This window comes from Marmota marmota, unplaced genomic scaffold (genome assembly GCF_001458135.2).
Source record: "Marmota marmota marmota unplaced genomic scaffold, marMar, whole genome shotgun sequence".
Classification (NCBI taxonomy): Eukaryota; Metazoa; Chordata; class Mammalia; order Rodentia; family Sciuridae; genus Marmota; species Marmota marmota.
The window spans coordinates 24,043,113-24,061,105 of record NW_026000221.1 but is presented as its reverse complement, the minus strand read 5'-3'; the positions used below and the strand labels follow the sequence as shown (position 1 = coordinate 24,061,105).

Below are 17,993 nucleotides of genomic sequence, written 5' to 3'. Positions count from 1 at the left end.
TGAAACCTCATTTTGGAGGTGAGGAAACTGAGGCACAAGAAGGTTTAAAAATCTTTTCAAGATTTATAAGTCGATAGTGTCAGGAACAGGACTCGAGCCCATGCTGGGTGGCGCCTGGGTGAGAAGCTCTGCACTGCTTTCCTCTTTCTCCATGTCCGTGTCCATCCTCCTGAGATTGCTTGCCTTCATCCTCACGACCCCAAATTCTGTCTCCATCCCTGCTCTACCTTGTGACCTTCAGTGTTCCAATCCTGCCTACCTACTAGGTGGCTCTGCCTGAAAGTCCTGCAGGTATATCTGACTCAGCAGGATCCAGATCGCTTACCGAAACAAATGCAGTTAGTCCCCACGCGGTGCCAGGCGTGTTGCAGACAAGAGAGATGAAGCTGTAGAAACTGACAAGATGGCTGCTTTCTGTGGTCTTACTCCTGGTGGTGTGGGAGGACCTGCGGGGACACTAAGGTAGGATGTTCTGGGCCAGGGAACAGCAGAGCCTCTGAGGTGTGTGAGAGGAAAAGCACGGAGGCTGACATATCTGGAGGCGGGTGGGGAGGTGGGGGAAGGCCAGGTGATGAGACCTGATGGCGACGGGCCTGGTGTGGTGTGACTGGCCGCCTGCGGTAAGGACCCAGCTGTTACTCCGAGTGGCAGGAGGAGACATGCAAGGGTTTGGAGCACAAGTGGAACAGGATGTGACTTCACATGTTAGCAAGGATCCATGTCACACTGCGCCTCCATCTCATTTGCCCCACTAGTGAGGTCCTCCTCATCTCATTCTTCCAATTGGGAACCTTGTTCTCCTCAATGGCTGCCTGACGTTTCCATTCCCAGTCAGCCCCAGGCCCTGGCCCCTTCCTTGTTAGAATCGCTCAGATTGTTCCTTTATTCCAGGCTGGCTGACCTGTCCTAGTTCAGGCCTACATTTATCTTCCTCCTTCACCGTTTTGCTGTTGTCCTGACTGGCGTTGCTTCTGCCCTCTGAGTGCCATCAGAACGGTGCCTCCATAAATATGACTGACACGTAGATCCTAGCTTTACACATTTTCTGAGTCTCTCTTGCTTCCTGTAGGGCACTGATGATATGACCCACACCACCTCTCTGGCCTGATGTCCACCTGTTGCCAACATGGCTTCCACCCTGAAGCTTCTGCCACACAGTGTCTTGCTCCACCTGACCCTGCCCTGCCTTCATCTTTTGTTCCTTTGTGTCTACTCATATTCCCCTCCTCCCCTTCTCTGTCTCCTGATCACTTTACCCTAAAGACCTTCATTAAAGAATACATGTTCTAGCAAGGGGTGGTGGCATACGCCTGAAATCCTAGCGACTCTGGAGGCTGAGGCAGGAGGGCCACAAGTTCCAGGGCAGCTTCAGCAACTTAAGTCTGTCTCAAAATAAATAAATAAATAAAAAGGGCTCCAGTGATAAAATACCCCTGCATTCAATCTTCAGTACCAAAACCAAAACAACAAGATTCTGTGGATGCACCAGGGTCTCACCACTTTAAGACCATACTAAAAATCAGACCATTTCTCATTACCTCTGTTGCCTACTCCAAGGCCAAAGCCATCGTTACTTCTGTCACAGTTTCTTCCTAACTCTTTCTCTCCTCCATATCTTGTCTGTTTTAATACAGCAACCAGAACGTTTAAAAAAAAAAACAAACGTAAATCAGCTTGTTATACTTTCTTGCTCAAAGCTCATCAATAGCTTCTCATCTCATTCATAATAATACTAATTAAAAAAGCCCAGGATTCTCCACTCACCTAGAAAGCACCGTATGCGAGGCCCTGAACTGCTTCCCTCATCTCGTTTCCTGCTGCTCCCTGCCTCTCTCTCTGTCTCCTCTTCTGGCTTTGGCGTTCTTACCCTTCCTGGAACCAGCCAACCACACTCCTGCCCCACGGCCTGGGCGAACAGTGTTCCCTCTGCCTGGAACTCTTCCCCCAGGTCTCTGCAGGCCTTCCCTGGCCACCTTATATAAAATAGCAACACTCACCCAAGTAATTCCTATCCTGCTTACCCAGCTTTTTTTTTTTTTCAGTAGCACTTATTACCATCTAAAATACTATATATTTTATTTATTTGTTTATTTCTTTACTTATTTATTTATTGTCTGGCTCTTCTTACCAGAATATGAGCCCTAGAGAACATGTAGATGCTTTATTTTCTATTCCAAGCACCTAGTGTTTTGCAAATAAGTGCTTGTGAGTTATTGAATAAGTGAGGATTTTCCAGATTTCCTTTCTTACTTACCCCCTACTTTTGTAGCAGTGTGCTCATATTTTATTTTGTAACACATCCCTCTAACTGTTGGTTTTTATTTCTGTTTATATTGTAAAACTCTGAAATGTTATAAAACAAGAACTCTCTTACTTTTATCATTGTATTTATGACACAATGATACTTTTCACATTGGCTGGTACATAGCAAGTATTGGCTAAATGTTAAATGAAAAAACAAAATAACACAAACTCTTGAGTGAAAAAATGAGCATCCATCTTTGTGTCACTTTGTACCAAAGCGCTTATTTCACAAGTTTGGCTGGGCCTGAGCAGTGACTTTAGAAGTGTTCCTCCTCTGGGGCATTGCTTAGCCTTGTGCACCTGGAGGCTGCATCAAGGATGTGGTTAGACTTTCAGTCTTGGGATGGCTGCCAAGTTGCCAGCGTTTGACAAGAATTAAATAGTAAATATTATGACTAATAGTGTACAAGTTGCTATAGCATGCAAAATATAAAGTGTTAGTAGCAAAATATATTAATAGCCAGAGTAGAAATACACTCCCCTGAAATCAGAGCATCCTAACCCTTTTAACTGAAGGGCATCCCCGAGTCACTTAGAGACTATAAATTTTATTTCACTCTACTGAAGGTAAAGTTCCAATGGGCTTCATTTAAGTCAGCCTCCCATAAACTAAGATCTTCTTCATTTAACACCATGTCTGACTTATTTTTCTGTAAGGAAAAGTAGAACTTATGTTTTAATGATTTAAAATATGCAGAAATTAAAGCCTAATCTCCAGAGAGCCTAGCATACCACATCTTTCAGCCATCGATAAGGGCCGGGCATGTTGGCACTTTATACCTAGCATACTTTTCCAATTACTGTTAAACTATGGAATCATCATTTATGCCACAGAATCATTTATAGATCTCAAGAAATATACCATATGACTGGACAACTACTAATGTAATTTCATGACTGTGTACTCCCTGGAAAAACTAACGGGATTAAATGAAAAAAAAATTCTACTAACATATTTGAGAATCTGCCAACAGCTGTTCCAAATTATTATGTGATATCTGATGTTCTGCATATACTTGTCCAAAGTGGAAAGTGAACATCTGACAGAATGAACTAGTATTAAATTATTTAATGTTTAGTTCTTATCCAAAGTCACTTCTTGTTCTCCTTAAACTTAACAAGTACTGCATTGCACTTTTGCATGTCAGGTACTAATTTAATCATGTTATAATAAGAAAAGGGCATTTAGGGTGGAGGTTTTCTCTCTTGCATTTTCTTTGAGATAGTGACAAAATTAGCCAGTTATTATATCAGTTGCTCTCATTGTGGTCAAATAAAAATTTCCTAGAGTGTTGAATAACAGTTCAAATCAGATTCAAATAGAAACAGAAGTTCTGTTGAAGCTTTTTAATAATTCATGATCATCAAAAAGAATTTCTTAGCAAATAAAAGAAATGCCATGAAAATTAAGAATTTTTCTTGATTTTTCTGTTTAAAAATATTTTGTATTTTTTAGAAAAATTGAAGATAATATAAATATCAAAAGGAAAAAAAATATAATTAGGCCTAGTATATTTTTAATCACATTTTTCTACAAATCCTTTTTTTTTTTTGGTACTGGGGATTGATTGAACCCAAAGGCCCTTTATCATTGTTCTACACCTCCAGCCCTTTTCATTTTTTATTTTTATTTTGAGACAGGTTCTTATAAGGGCCTCACTAAGTTGCTGAGGCTGGTCTTGAACTTTCGATCCTCCTGTTTCAGCCTCCCACCTTTGCTGGAATTGCAGGCCCGTGCTCTGTGCCTGGCTCTAAATCTTTTCTTCTGTATTGATGTACACATTTTTCCTCTTATGAAACTGAGATTCTTATGTCTATCTTGTTGCTAATTTCTTGTATGACCGCAGTTTGTTACTTATGTTTTATAAAAGTATGTAAACATTTAAAATTTTTTGTTGTTGTTGACGACAGACCTTTATTTTATTTATTTATACCTGGTGCTGAGAATCAAACCAAGTGCTTCACACGTGCCAGGCAAGCATGCTACCTCTGAGCCCCAGCCCCAGCCTCACAATATAAACATTTTACAATTTATTACTTCAGGGTTTCTTTACTTGGATGTATTCTCTCCCCTCTAATTCCCTGTTGGAGTTTTTGGTGGTTTTCAGTTTCTAATTATCATAAATAATAACATGATGATATCCTTACAATCTTGTTGCATGTCTCTTTTTCACAATACATTCTTAGAATAGTTGGATGAAAAGATATGAACATATTTAGGTTCTGAATCTGAAATCTTGCTCAATTAATATTGATTAAGAAGAGTCTGCCTTGCAGGGGAGGCCCTGAAGTGTTATGCCCTGGAGGACTTCAGGAAAAGAAGTAGATATGGTCAGAGGGGAAAGGGACAGGAGAGGTCGGGGGGGGGTGTGGGAAGGTTTTACTTTTCTATTGTTTTTTTTTCTTGTTATCATGTTGTGTTTAATGTCCAGGTATTTATATGTGATATTCATCTAGTTATGTGGTTTTTCCAGATTGTTAGGGTTTTAATTTCCCTGTGTTAAATATATCTTCTTTAGTTTTGAATCCCAATGTATATTGAACAAGAGCAAGTTGTGTGTGTGAGTGTGTGTGTAAATGTGCAAACATTATTTTTAGTATTTTCTTCTTTCCTAGTCCCAGAGGTAATATCTTGAAAAGCAAGTTTGGGCAAGTTATCATTTCTTCGGTGTTCCATACTAAGGTCCATTCAAGGAACCCTGGAGTTTTTAAGAAAGTATGGGGAGATTTCCTTCTGAATCATTGCTACTAGCTAGGTGTACTTTGAGTATACTGATGCCTGGGGGACTTGCTTAGAAAAATAACCAGTTGTTAAAAACATTTAGTTACTGCTCATGGCTCCATAATGTTCTGTCTCTGCTTATAGGAATCTGTTGCTTTCTTCATGGGTTGTGCAAATAGAAAGTATGTTATCATGTCTGTTTTCCAGTTGAGACAAATGTAGTATCTAAACTGTAAATCCTGAATAGATCCATGAGGGTTTCAGTGTAGCCCCTGGTGGTATGTCACATGACTTTTCTTTTCACTTGAAATTCATGATCACACACCTCAGATAAGCACTTTGAGAAGAAGGGGCAATCCTGCTGTGTATACTTAAGGAAATCCTTTTACCAAGTTCAGACTTGACTAAGTCACTTTTTGTCTCATACTTCCTCTAATTTCCCACAAACCTTCTGTTTCCTGTACTCTGGATCAGACAGAATAGGTTAGATGATGCTGTAGTAACAAATGACCTTCAGATCTCTGTGGTTTTGCACACTTCACATGCTTATTCACGTTGCATACCATTTTTTGCTTGGCAGAGAGTTACTCATTCAATGAAGTAAGGAATCCAAGTAGTTCCACAGAACAGGTAGTTCTGTGCCAAAGGGAAAGAGAGTGTTTTAGAAGGTCTTGCACTGGCAATGAAATGCTTCAGGCTGGAAGTGACAACCGTCATTCTTTATTGGACATGTTTCATTCATCATGTGTCTTTTCTCCTACCAAATACCTGGGTCAGTAAAGAATTTTCAACTATATGATAATCTCCAACTAACTGGCTAACTGTAGGTAAAAACCAACCTTGATTCTATAGTGTGAATACTCCGATGTGACCAGTCTTAAGCTACCAACATGGTTAACTGAATGAGTAGTTGAGATATACACAGTAGATTCTAGTGAATAGATATGGAGAGACTTCTGCATACCACTGGTAGTTAGTCTGTTTTATGATGCTAATAGTAATTGGGTATGTATATGCATATAGGTGTATGTATATGTATATATATATTTGTGCACACATATTTTAGTAGAGCTTAATTTCTTTCCTGTTAGATTAAAAAAAAAAAAAACCAAAACTAGTTCCACTATTCCCTCCCCTCTCCCAACTCTAATGGATTGCCTTACAAATCCCTGCATACCCCATTTGGGAGATGGCTGCTCCAGACACTCAAGGTCTTTGCTCCTTTGGTCATTCACCCTGTTTCTGTATCATCAGCCTCCTTCTCTTCAATCATTCCCATGAGTACACTGACAAGCTCTCATATCCTCTGGTGCCTTCCATCATTAAAGATTACCCTTTGATCAAGCATTCCGCTTTATCAACAGCTTCGTTATTTTATTCCCCTTCTTAGCAAAACCACTCAGAAATCCACACGTGTCATCTCCACTTCCTCCTTTTCAATCTGCTTCATTCTGACTTCTATCCCTACTCGTTTGCTGAAATTGCCCTGGTCATCGTTATCAGTGATTTTCATATTGCTGAATCTAGTGGATAATCTCTGTCCTCATCTCACTTGACCTCATCACAGCTGACAGAGTTGACTACTGCGTCCTTTTTAATATCATGTTCTCTTTTGGCTTCTGCTTTACTGTACTCTTTGGTTTGCTGCGTGTTCTCCTTGGCTGAGTCTTGTTCTGCAACTCAGGAAGTAATGTTCGCTCTGCTGGGGATCTCAGCCATCTCTAGGCCTTGACAGACCAGCAGTGTTCTGACAGCTCCCACAAGGAGTCACTTCGCCCCACCTTTGCTTCTGACCTCCAGGTGTTACCTCTTGCTATTTCCACTAAAGAGATTTCACAGGTGTCTTATAGATTACAGTTCCAGAATGGACCTGTTCATTCTCTCTGTCCTTGTCCCTACTGTTTCAGTCTTCCATATTTCCAACAACAACAACAAAAGTGTATTGTTTATTCACTTACTCAATCTAAAACTCTGGAAGTGATCCTTAACATCTTTCCTTTCTTGATCCCTACTTCTAATCCAAAAGCACACCCTTTTGCTCTACCTATAAAATATATATTTTATCTGTCCATTTATCTATCGCCACCTTAATCCAGATTGTCAGTACTTTACTTTTGGATGGTTGTCATAGCACATAATACAACTTTCCACATTCACATTTGCCTCTTTACAAATCATGGTCTATATTATAACTAAGAGTGAGTTTGTGGGGAGGGGGGTTGGGGAGGAGTTCTGGGAAATGAACCCAGGGTCTCTTTACCAGTGAGCTACACCCCCACCTCTTTTTATTTTTAATTTTGAGACAGTACCAGTGAGCTACACCCCCACCCCTTTTTATTTTTAATTTTGAGACAGTATCTCAGTAAGTTGCTGAGGCTGGCCTCAATCTTGAGATCCTCCTACCTCAGCTTCCCAAGTCACAGGGTTTACAGGTGTGTGCCATTGCACCTAGCTAAGAGTGATTTTTATAAGATGTTACGTGTATTTATTCATTTCCCTCTGAAATCCTCTAATATGCTTTCCATCAATTCCAGATTCCTCTTTGTGACCTCCAGGACTCTGTGTTGTGGCCCCTGCTTTCCTCTTCATACTCATTGTGTGTCATTCTGCCTTTGGCTCATGTGCCTTGGCAAAACTGGCCTTTTGGTCTCCAGAACAGACTGGTCCTTCTTCAGTGCCTTTGCATTTTGGGTCTGTCCTCCTAAAACTCTTAGTGTATCAGGTAGCTTGTGTCTTCTTTTCCTGAAGGATTCAGCTTCAATTCCATTTCCTTAGAGAGATCTTCCCACTTTGGGACAGATTTCCTATTGATTTTTTTTTTCTGTCGTAATACTTAACACAGTTTGGGATTGTTTTTCATAATTTATTAACTTGATTTGGTAGAAAGCTCTGTGAGAATTGGAACCTTATTTTTGTCTGGTGTTGGGTAGGTGATCAGTAAATGTGTTGAATGACAAAATGTACAGAAGAATAAATGGTCTTACTCTGTTTATCATATAAGTGCTAATGATTAAATAAAGTTACAAAAGGAAGATATGTCAAAAATGATGGACACCCCAATGGTGGGAGGACAGGGTTAATATGCTGATCATGTCTAGGTCCTTTCTTTAGGTCTTAGCTTAAAGCTAGGAACAAATCAGATTAAATTTTATACATTTTTTAAATGTAAAATATTGTGCTGTGGTTAAAAAATATCTATTGTATTTTAGAGAACCAGGGACCTCTGGCTGGACTCCAGTTCATATATCAAGTGCTAAGGAGTCAAAGTGGTAACTGGAAAGCTAACACACTCCCAACCTGCACAAAAAAACCCTATGCATTTTTATATTAGGGAAGGGAATTGTTTTATAGCCTTCTCTTCTGGTGACACAAGCAGAATCATTACAGTTTTCCAGAATTACAGTGGAATACCCCATTTATCCATCTATCCATTTTATCCATTGACCCATCCACCCATTTCACATTTACTGAGTATATTCTTGACATTAGTTTTATGGTCATGAATGAAATGGTCATGGCTCTTGTGTTCCTGAAACTTAGTGTTTAACTTCCTAAGACAAGTGAGTTTTCATTCAGTCGAAGTGTTGAGGAGAGACTGGTCTGTCATTTATTGGGAGACAGTGTAGTCTAATGGCTGAAACTCATTCTCTGGAACCAGCTGGTCTCTTGAGCCCCATGGCTTCTAATTCCAGCTCCAGTATTTACTAGTTGCATGACTTTGGGCAAGTTTTTAAAACGTCTTTGTGCTCCAGTAGTCTTCCCTGTAAACTGGAGATAATATTATGCATAAAGTTGTAAGGAATAAGTTAATGCATATAAATTAGTCAGAGTAACACTCTTCCCTTAATAAATAGATAATAGACAATTAATGAAATTGTTTTTTCCTGGAGATCCAAAGAGATATTAAGGGTGGGGGAAAATGGTCACATAGAGAGCCTGGGAGATCAAAGCCTAAATTATTATTATTTTTATTTATGTTGAAAATTATTAATAGTTTGACTTGAACTTAAAAAATATTTTTTAGAATAATGATCTTGAAATCTTTTTTCCATTTTTTTAATACCAGGGGTTGAACTCAGCAACCACTGAGCAATATCCCCAGTCCATTTGGTATTTTATTTAGGGACAGGGTCTCACTGAGTTACTTAGGGCCTTGCTAAGTTGCTGAGGTTGGCTTTGAACTTGTGATCCTCCTGCCTCAGCCTCCCGAGCCACTGGTATTACAGGTGTGTACCACTGTACCCAGCTTTTTTCCATATTTTTTATTGTTGCATTATAATTATACATAGATTTGTCACTGCCTATTTTACATACACGGAATATAACAATATAATTTGGTCAATATCATTATCTAGCATTTTCTCTTTTCTTGCCTTCTGCCTCTCCCTGGTCCCTTTCTTCTACTCTGTTGGTCTCCTTTTGATTCTCATGAGACCCCCCCGCCCCACCTTTCTTTTCCTTTTTCCTGGCTTCTATATATGAGAGAAATCATTAATATTAACAGTTTGAGTTTGAGCTTAAAAATCGTGACTGGAGCGTTTTATGACATTTGTCTTAGTCTTTGCTTTTAGGCTAGGGAGATCTGCATCCTATTTAGAAATTGTGCCTAGGAGTTTATTTATTTTAATGCTTACACAGTAATGTATCTTTAGAAATAATAAAATTATAGCCATCCATAAACACGTTTCTTTTTTGCTTTGGTTTTGTCTTAGTGGCAGCTGAAATATCCTAAGTTGATTCTCCGAGAATCCGGCAGTGTGTCTGAGGAGCTACATAAGGAGGTTCAAGAAGCTTTCCTCACCCTGCACAAACATGGCTGCTTATTTCGGGACCTGGTTAGGATCCAAGGCAAAGATTTGCTCACTCCGGTATCTCGCATCCTCATTGGCAATCCAGGCTGCACCTATAAGTACCTGAATACCAGGCTCTTTACCGTCCCCTGGCCAGTGAAGGGTTCTAATGTAAACTATACTGAAGCTGAGATCGCTGCCGCCTGCCAGACCTTCCTCAAGCTCAATGACTACCTGCAGATAGAAACCATCCAGGCTTTGGAAGAACTTGCTGTCAAAGAGAAGGCCAACGAAGATGCCGTGCCAGTGTGTATGGCAGAGTTCCCCAGGGTCGGTATGGGGTCATCCTATGATGGACAAGATGAAGTGGATCTTAAGAGCAGAGCAGCATATAATGTAACTCTGCTCAATTTCATGGATCCTCAGAAAATGCCCTACCTGAAAGAGGAGCCTTATTTTGGCATGGGAAAAATGGCAGTGAGCTGGCATCATGATGAAAATCTGGTGGAAAGGTCAGCGGTGGCTGTGTACAGTTATAGCTGTGAAGGTACAGTCTGCTCTGGGAAAAATCATCCTTGATTATAATATGACCAGAGTTGCTTAGGCTCTGGAGATATACATACATGTGCATGCGAGTGTGTGTGTTTGTATGTGCATCCATGTATATGTGTTTGTGTTATATGTCCTTTTAGGCTTGTCTCATCTGTGTGTCTGCAGAATATGCCTCTTTCTCACCGAGCTGTGCTGTCTGGCCCATTGTTTTACTGTATGCAGAACATTTTCACATGTAAGCACTACTGTCACTTTGTCTTTCCCATGCCCAGGAGAGCAGCATCTTGGATTCATACAGCTGACTGCTTTTCTCTAACACTCAACATAGATTCTACGGTTGCTATAATTAACTTGCTGATAAAGGGCTGGGACAACAGAAATCTGTCAAATCTTTCCACGTTCTCACAGGTGCACATTTCTTGTCTTGCCAAAATATTTTATTATGGTTGACATCATTATCTTGATGGGCGTATTTTGTCAAGTATGGACTTGTTCTTGGCTTCATACCATTTTTACTACTGTCCCTCCTTGCCAGCAGCTGTTGGAGGTGCCTTTTGTAAGCAGCCTTTCCTCTATTTTCAGGAAACTCTCTAACCCCCTACCCAGTTCTGCAGTTTTAGACCTCATAAGGTTGCTGTGGGGAACTTGTTCTTGTGTTTTCTAAAAGCTCATCACCTTGAAACAAAGGTCACAGGCTATCTTTTAGTGGCCTCGCCAGATTTTCCTTCTGTTGTTTATTTCTGTGCTTAGTCTCCATAGTTTATTGGAACAGGGTTACAAAAATGTACTTGAATGTATGGAGGACAGTGTGGCCATTGCGTTCTTCTTTTTCTGATTATTTGACCAAGCAGTACAAGATATAGTGTTAGCTTCTCTGCCTATTTTTTGTGAAGGTGTTTGGAAAGCAAGAGTTCTAGATAATCTTTCAGTGACTAAACTGGAACTTTTCAAGGTCGTTATTTTAGGACAACTCTAGGGTCTTATTGGACTTTATTACTTGTTTGCTATTTACTAAAATGACTGTTTTGAAAAAAGGGATTATATGGAGGGAAAAAAAATCTCATAGTACTCTTAAATTGCTTACAATTTCTCAGTCTCAGAAAATTTCTCCAGGATAATTAATATCTTTTCTAACTTTACCTTGTTTTCAGTCTAAAACAAGGAACTAGTTCAGCGCTTAGAAATTTCACCTGTATCCTTGGCATCTCAAATGGTGATGCTGACCTAAGAAAATCCCTTGAAGGGATTCATTGCTGTCCTAATGGAAAGAACCGAAATCTTCTGATCTTTAATAAGGTCTTGCCAGGGATTTTAGACCCATCACGTCCAAGAACTCTGATGTTAGAACAATGGAGTTTGTTAGTTTCTTTCTTAAGAAGGCAGCTCTCCGAAACTGCAGTAGTGGCATGTGATAGCATGGACTGCTACAAGGGTGTCTTTGTGCTCTGATTTATTCTCAGCCCTGCAGTTTAATAGTTCTATTGTACTCTCCTTGCGTGGGTGATCAAATAGATTTTGAAACCTAGAATCTCTTTCAGAAAGGAATTAAAATTTTTAATGAATAGTTTCTGTGGTCTGGAGTAGTTAAAAGACTGATAAAGCATACAAATATAAATCACATATAAATAGAGAAATGTTTATACTTGCAATTATCATCTATAAGAGGGAACTACAGAATTTGAATCTGTAAGAGCTGTTTAATTCCTTTGTTCCCTTAATTCCCAACAGCATTGGGAGCTTCTGTTTATTGAATACCTACTGTGTGCCAGGCACTATTATAAGCATTTTACATGTTTAAATTCATTTTATCTTTTTTTTATAACAACACAGTGAACAAAGGAGCAACACAGTTCAGTCATACTTTGCATAATTATATTTTGATCAATGATATATTTATGCCAGCTGGTTCTATAAAATGGTAATGGGGCTGAAAAATTCCTGTTGCCTAGTTACTTTGTAATATTGTAGCTCAGTGAATTACTAAAATGTTTGTGGTGACACTGGTGTAAGCAAACCTATAGTACTGTCATTCAGATAAAAGAACAGCATACTGCAGGCTTGGTGTGGTGGCACACGTCTGTAATCCCAGCTATTCAGGAAGCTGAGGCAGGAGGATTGCAAGTTTGAGACCAGTATGGGCAACTTAGTGAGATTTTGTCTTAAAATTTAAAAATAGAAAGGGCTGGGGATGAGCTCAGTGCTAAAATGCCCTTGGGTTCAATTCCCAGTATTGCAAAAAGAAGAAGAAGAACAAAATACGTATACAATATGATGAACATAATAGTTGATGATGATAATAAAAGACTATTACTAGTTTATGTAATTATAGTACTATACTTTTTATGGGTATTTTAGAATGTATTCTTTTTACTGATTAAAAAAAAAAGTTTAAAACACTATGTTTTAGAAGTTTAAAACTCTGGGTTAAGCTTGCAGTAGCTTTACACATTTTGTGTTCACCCCATTGCTTGATTGCATCGAGGCCTCGTGGACTGGATGGCCTGTACCATCTATGTTTGGGTAAGTACACTCAGTGACAAGCGATAATGTTTAGTTCTCTGGCCTCCTTATAATCCTGCCAGAACTGTGGGAATGTTGGACTTGCATTTGGGTTAAAATCCTGGATGGGGCTTGGTAGGGCTTAAGAGGGTCACAGAGAACGGAAACTTCAGAGACTGGACTGTTTTCATGTCTTTGAACATATTTGTTGAGCAATTGCTCAGGGAAGTTCAGTGAGCTGTTCCAGCCAGTAAGGGATCCAAGGGTTAGTACGATGCTCTCTTGGCCTTGGGAGAATAGGTGATACATATAGGTATGCTCTTGTGATTATAATTATGCAGTTGTGAAGCTGTAGATCAGGAAGAGACTTTTGAAATCACCTAATTCTAGCCTCTGGCGGGAAGTCAGGAATCAGCTTGTCCAAGGTCACATAGTTACTTAGTGACAAGAGCAGGGATGTCAGTTGGAGAGTGTTGCTTGCCACTAGAGAGGATTGTGTAAAATGCATTGGGAGTTCAGATTCAGAAGTGATTACTTCCTGCTGAAATTAAATTCAGTTGAAGCTTAAGATCTTTCAGGTCTTGACTCTCAATACCTTTTCCCAAGGAAATCTTCTTGTAGATTTATAATGAGCCAATCATCCCTCTTTGGTTTATTTTCATGAGTAGAGGTCATTGAGAAGTAATTTGTATAGGATATGTGTAATTATATACTAAATTCGTTGGCTTTCACATGCATTTCTAGTTAATAGATATCTCCAGAAGGAAGATTGAAATGGTACAATTTTTAATCAGGAATGGCTTCAGGGAACCATATGTAAATAGGCAAAGTATTTGATTTTCCTATTCCAGCTTTGTGGGCAATTGCTTGTTACTCCTAGCTGTAAAAAACTAATTTTAGCAGGAAAGGCATTAAAAACCCATTGTTTAATATGGCCTAGCACCTTGTTCTTTGACCGGAACACCTTCAAAAACATCACTTAGACAGTAACTATTGGTTGCCATTTTTGTTTCTTTGTTCAGAAAGAAATAGTTTCAGTGACATTGTCTTTATAAGAGAAACAATCCTTAAGATTTTTAATAGTGCCAAGTGTCTCCTATATCTCCAGATATCCCATGAAAGGCCAAGGAGGCTCATAAAATGTTTCTTGTTGAGTATGGGATAGGCTCAAAAATAGGGACTTGGCAGTAATTTCCTTGGAACTCTAGGATTCCCATGATTCTCCTTTCTCTATTTGGGAAAAGTTGAATTTTCTTAAGGATGGAAATCTGGTCCCATAATTCTTGAATCTCTGTTTTGAAACAATTAGCTCTATATTCGTTAGTGCATCACTGAGATCACAAAAAAACTAGATTATAATTGCAGCTAAGGGTTTTGGAGCATTCATAATCTTAAAAACATGTTGATATTTAAGTTTTTCTGCACCTCTCAACATCCTTAAGGTCTCAAAACTCATTTGATCTAGGTTGGTTTTATTACATCATGCTGTAGTTTGCCAGTTATTTTTAACATCATTTATACTGCTCAGTTAAACTCACTCTGTCCTACAAATCACTTTTCCCCCCTGTGAAATTATTTATTCATTAATCGCTTTTGCCAAGAGTAGTTCTAGAAGTTGAGTGTGTGACAGTGAACCCAACGGACAGAAATTCCTGCCCTCATTGATCTTTACATTCTAGCAAGAAGAGACAAAATAAGTAAGTAGGTTGTGCAACAAGAGTGGGGGACAGGCTTGCAGTCTTACATCACAGAGTCAAGCAGGGCCTCATTCAGAAAGTAGCATTTGAGCAAAAACTAGAAGGAACGAGTCACGTGGAAATTTGACGGAAGGGAGAGCAGTCTAGTAGAGGGAACATGGAATGCAATTGAAACTCCATAGAACATGAGTGGGGTGTTTCCGAAGCAGCAGTGTGAACAGGATGGAGTATGACAAGGGGGAATCCAGACATGAAGACAGAGAGGCAGGGGTATGGATGGCAGAAGGCGGGGCCTTGTCACGTCTAGTACAAAGTACCAGGCTTGTGCGTGGTGTCAGATAAGGAACCACTGGAAAAAAAAAAGTGGCAAAATTTCAACGCTAGTGAGAAAGGAAGACCAGCAATGACGTTTGTTGCCAATTTTTAGAATTTTCTATAAATGGGATTACATATAGTTTATAATATAATGTTTTTTGTCTGAGTCCTTTTATTTAACATAATCATTTTAAGATTCATCCATGTTGTTGTTTGTATCAATAGTTCATCCCTTTTTTACTCTTCTGTATTATGATATATATACACACCCATATGTGTGACTTGTAATCATTTTTAAGTGTAGATTTCAGTAGCATTAAGTGCATTCACGTTGTCATGCCTCCGTCCACCATTATCCATCTCCACAACTTTTTCATTGTCCTGTGCTGAAACTGTGGCCATTGAACCGTGACTCCCCAGCCACCTTCTCTTATCCCCTGGTAACACTGTTCCACTTTCTGCCCTTATGTATTTGACTACTCCAGGTTCCTCATATAAATGGAATCACACCACAGTTGTCCTTTTGTGTCAGGCTTTATTTCACTGAACATACTGTCTTCAGGGTTTGTCCATTTTATAGAGCGTATCAGTATTTCACTTATTATTAAGGTGCAAACTGATACTCCATTGTTTGTTTATCCCTTCATCTATCAATGTTGTTTTCATCTTTAGCTGTTGTGAATAACGCTGCAGTGTACACTATATACACAAGTGAAATTGCTGGACCAGATGGTAATTCTGCTCTCACTCTTTTGAGGAACTGCCCTACTATTTTCCCCAGCAATAGCACTATTTTACATTCCCACCAATAATGCACAAGAGTTCTTAATTGCTCTCCATCGAAGCCAGCACTTTTTATTTTCTGTCTTTCTTTTTTTTTTTTTTTATTAGCCATTCTATTGAGTGTGAAGAGAATCTCATTGGGGTTTTGGAGTGCATTTTCCTAATATTTAATGATGTCGAGTATCCTTTCATATGTTTATTGGCCTTTTTTGTATCTTCTCTGGAGAAATGTCTATTCACATCCTTTGCCTGTTTTCAAATCAGGGCTTTACAAGTTCTTTAGGTATTCTAGATGTATCCCTTAACAGACATGTGATTTGCAAGAATGTGATTCTCCAAGAATGGCTGGATTTTTAATGATATCTTGGTATGATGAGCAAAGGGTAAGCAGGCGAATTGGAGTGGAGCAGACTTTACTATTTATAGCATTAATTGGATATTTGGATTCTGTACTATTGATTGACATAATTTGTATTGATATTAATTAGTTGTGGGCTCTTAGGCAAGTTACTTAAATTCTTTGTGATTATGTTTTTTCATGTGTGAAATAGTGATAAGAACAGTGCCCACCTCAGGATTGTTAGGATTATATACAAGTATTTAACATAAAATGTAATGTATTTATATGTAAATAGCATATAAAGATAAGGACATAACCACAGTGTTTAGCATGCAGTAAGCATTCAATGAGTGTTAGTTATTTTTAGTTTTTATTAAAATTTAGTACATTTGGGCTGGGGTTGTAGCTCAGTGGCACTGGGTTAGATCCTTAGCACCATGTAAAAATGAAACAAATAAAATAAAGGCATGCTGTCCATCTACAACTACATTTTTTTTTAAATTAGTACATTTATATAATTTTTTTAAGTTGTTGGAATTTTTTAAAATATACCTTTATTTATTTATATGTGGTGCTCAGGATTGAACCTGTGCCTCACACATGAGAGGCGGGTGCTCTACCACTGAGATACAGCACCAGCCTTGCATTTATATAATTTTTTTAAAGTCATATTTTAATCCTGTTTTTTGAAGAGAAAATAGCAGTTATCCATGCCCCTCTCCTCAGTTCCATTTCCCTAGAGGTGGTCTTTCTCCTCTATTTTTTCAGGTAGGTTATAATGTGTCTACATTGTTTTGAGCATTGTCTGTTAGCTTCCTAATATGGAAGGTGAGGGTTTACTTAGTTTTCTTTCTCTCCCTGTCTGTGCATGCACACTCTTCTGATTTCCTTCTATTCTTATTGCAAATATTTTATAATTTTGATTGTATTGGCATTCAGCCTTCATGTGCATGTACATGCTGTTCTGAGCTTGTAATAGTTTGTGACCAGTTGATCTTTTCTTGCCAACTTGCAATTTCTTCTTCTGTTAATACTGGTCTTGCTTTTTGTCTGTTTTTTAGTTTCTGATGTACTTAGGACCACTTAAATCCCAGACTCTCTACTAGTCATCTGAATCTCCTCTCAAGAGCTTCAGAACAGTTAGATATTTTGTTGATTTGTTGTCTTGGAGAAATGTCTTCCAGAATCGTCTCATCTGTCTGGTCATGACTGATTGCCTTCTCTGCCGGATGGACAGCAGTCCCTTTTAAATATCTCTTCTTTATAACCCATAGGTTTCTTTTCGCTTCTCTCTTATGGGTTCTTCAGACTCTTGCATTCCCTGTCGTTCTCTTTCCTTCTGTGTTTCTTTATTTTGGTGGAGTATGTCCTCCAGTCACTCTTGAGAAAAAGTTCTTAGGAGGAAATTTTTGAGGTCATGTATATTTTGAATTATTTTTACCTTGACATATGTATAGACTTTGAGTTTGGAAATCTTGGTGGGAAATAATTTTTCTTCAGAATTTTGAGGACATGGCACTACTATTGTTTATCTTACTCCTATCGAGGATTCTGACTTTTCTTCATCTTTTATATCAGTTTTTTTGGGGATTTTTTTCCTAATGTTTTACAACATTGCAGTGATATTTTTCATGTATTATGCTGGCATTTTGTAGGCTTTTCAATCTGGAAACACATGTGCTTCAATTGTGGAACATTTTCTTGAGTTACTTTGTCAAATATTTTTCCTTCCCAATTTTCTCTTCTCTCTGGAATCCATATGATTTGGTTGTTGAATCTTCTCTTTTCTTACTTATTCCTTTATTTTCAATCTTTTTGAATATTTCAGTAGATTCTGTAAGAGAAATCGTCTAATCTGTCTATTTAGTTTTTAAAAATTATTGACCTATAAGCCATAAATATTCAGCTTGGTATATTGCTACTAAGTGAACATATCTGTGTACCTAGCTCTCCTATTAAGAAATAAAACATACACACATCTCAGAAGTCTT

At 38.6% G+C, this 17,993-nt stretch overlaps 1 protein-coding gene across 3 annotated transcripts in view; it reads left to right on the top strand.

The window, feature by feature from the left end:
- Window positions 1-17,993, top strand: part of Fto (FTO alpha-ketoglutarate dependent dioxygenase) — a 371,520-nt gene that overhangs the window by 100,577 nt on the left and 252,950 nt on the right. For all 3 annotated transcript variants that reach the window (XM_015488487.2, XM_048792184.1, XM_048792185.1), the window contains exon 3: window positions 9,739-10,363. In XM_015488487.2, coding sequence (XP_015343973.1) covers window positions 9,739-10,363 — 625 coding nt within the window. The remainder of the gene's footprint in view (window positions 1-9,738; window positions 10,364-17,993) is intronic.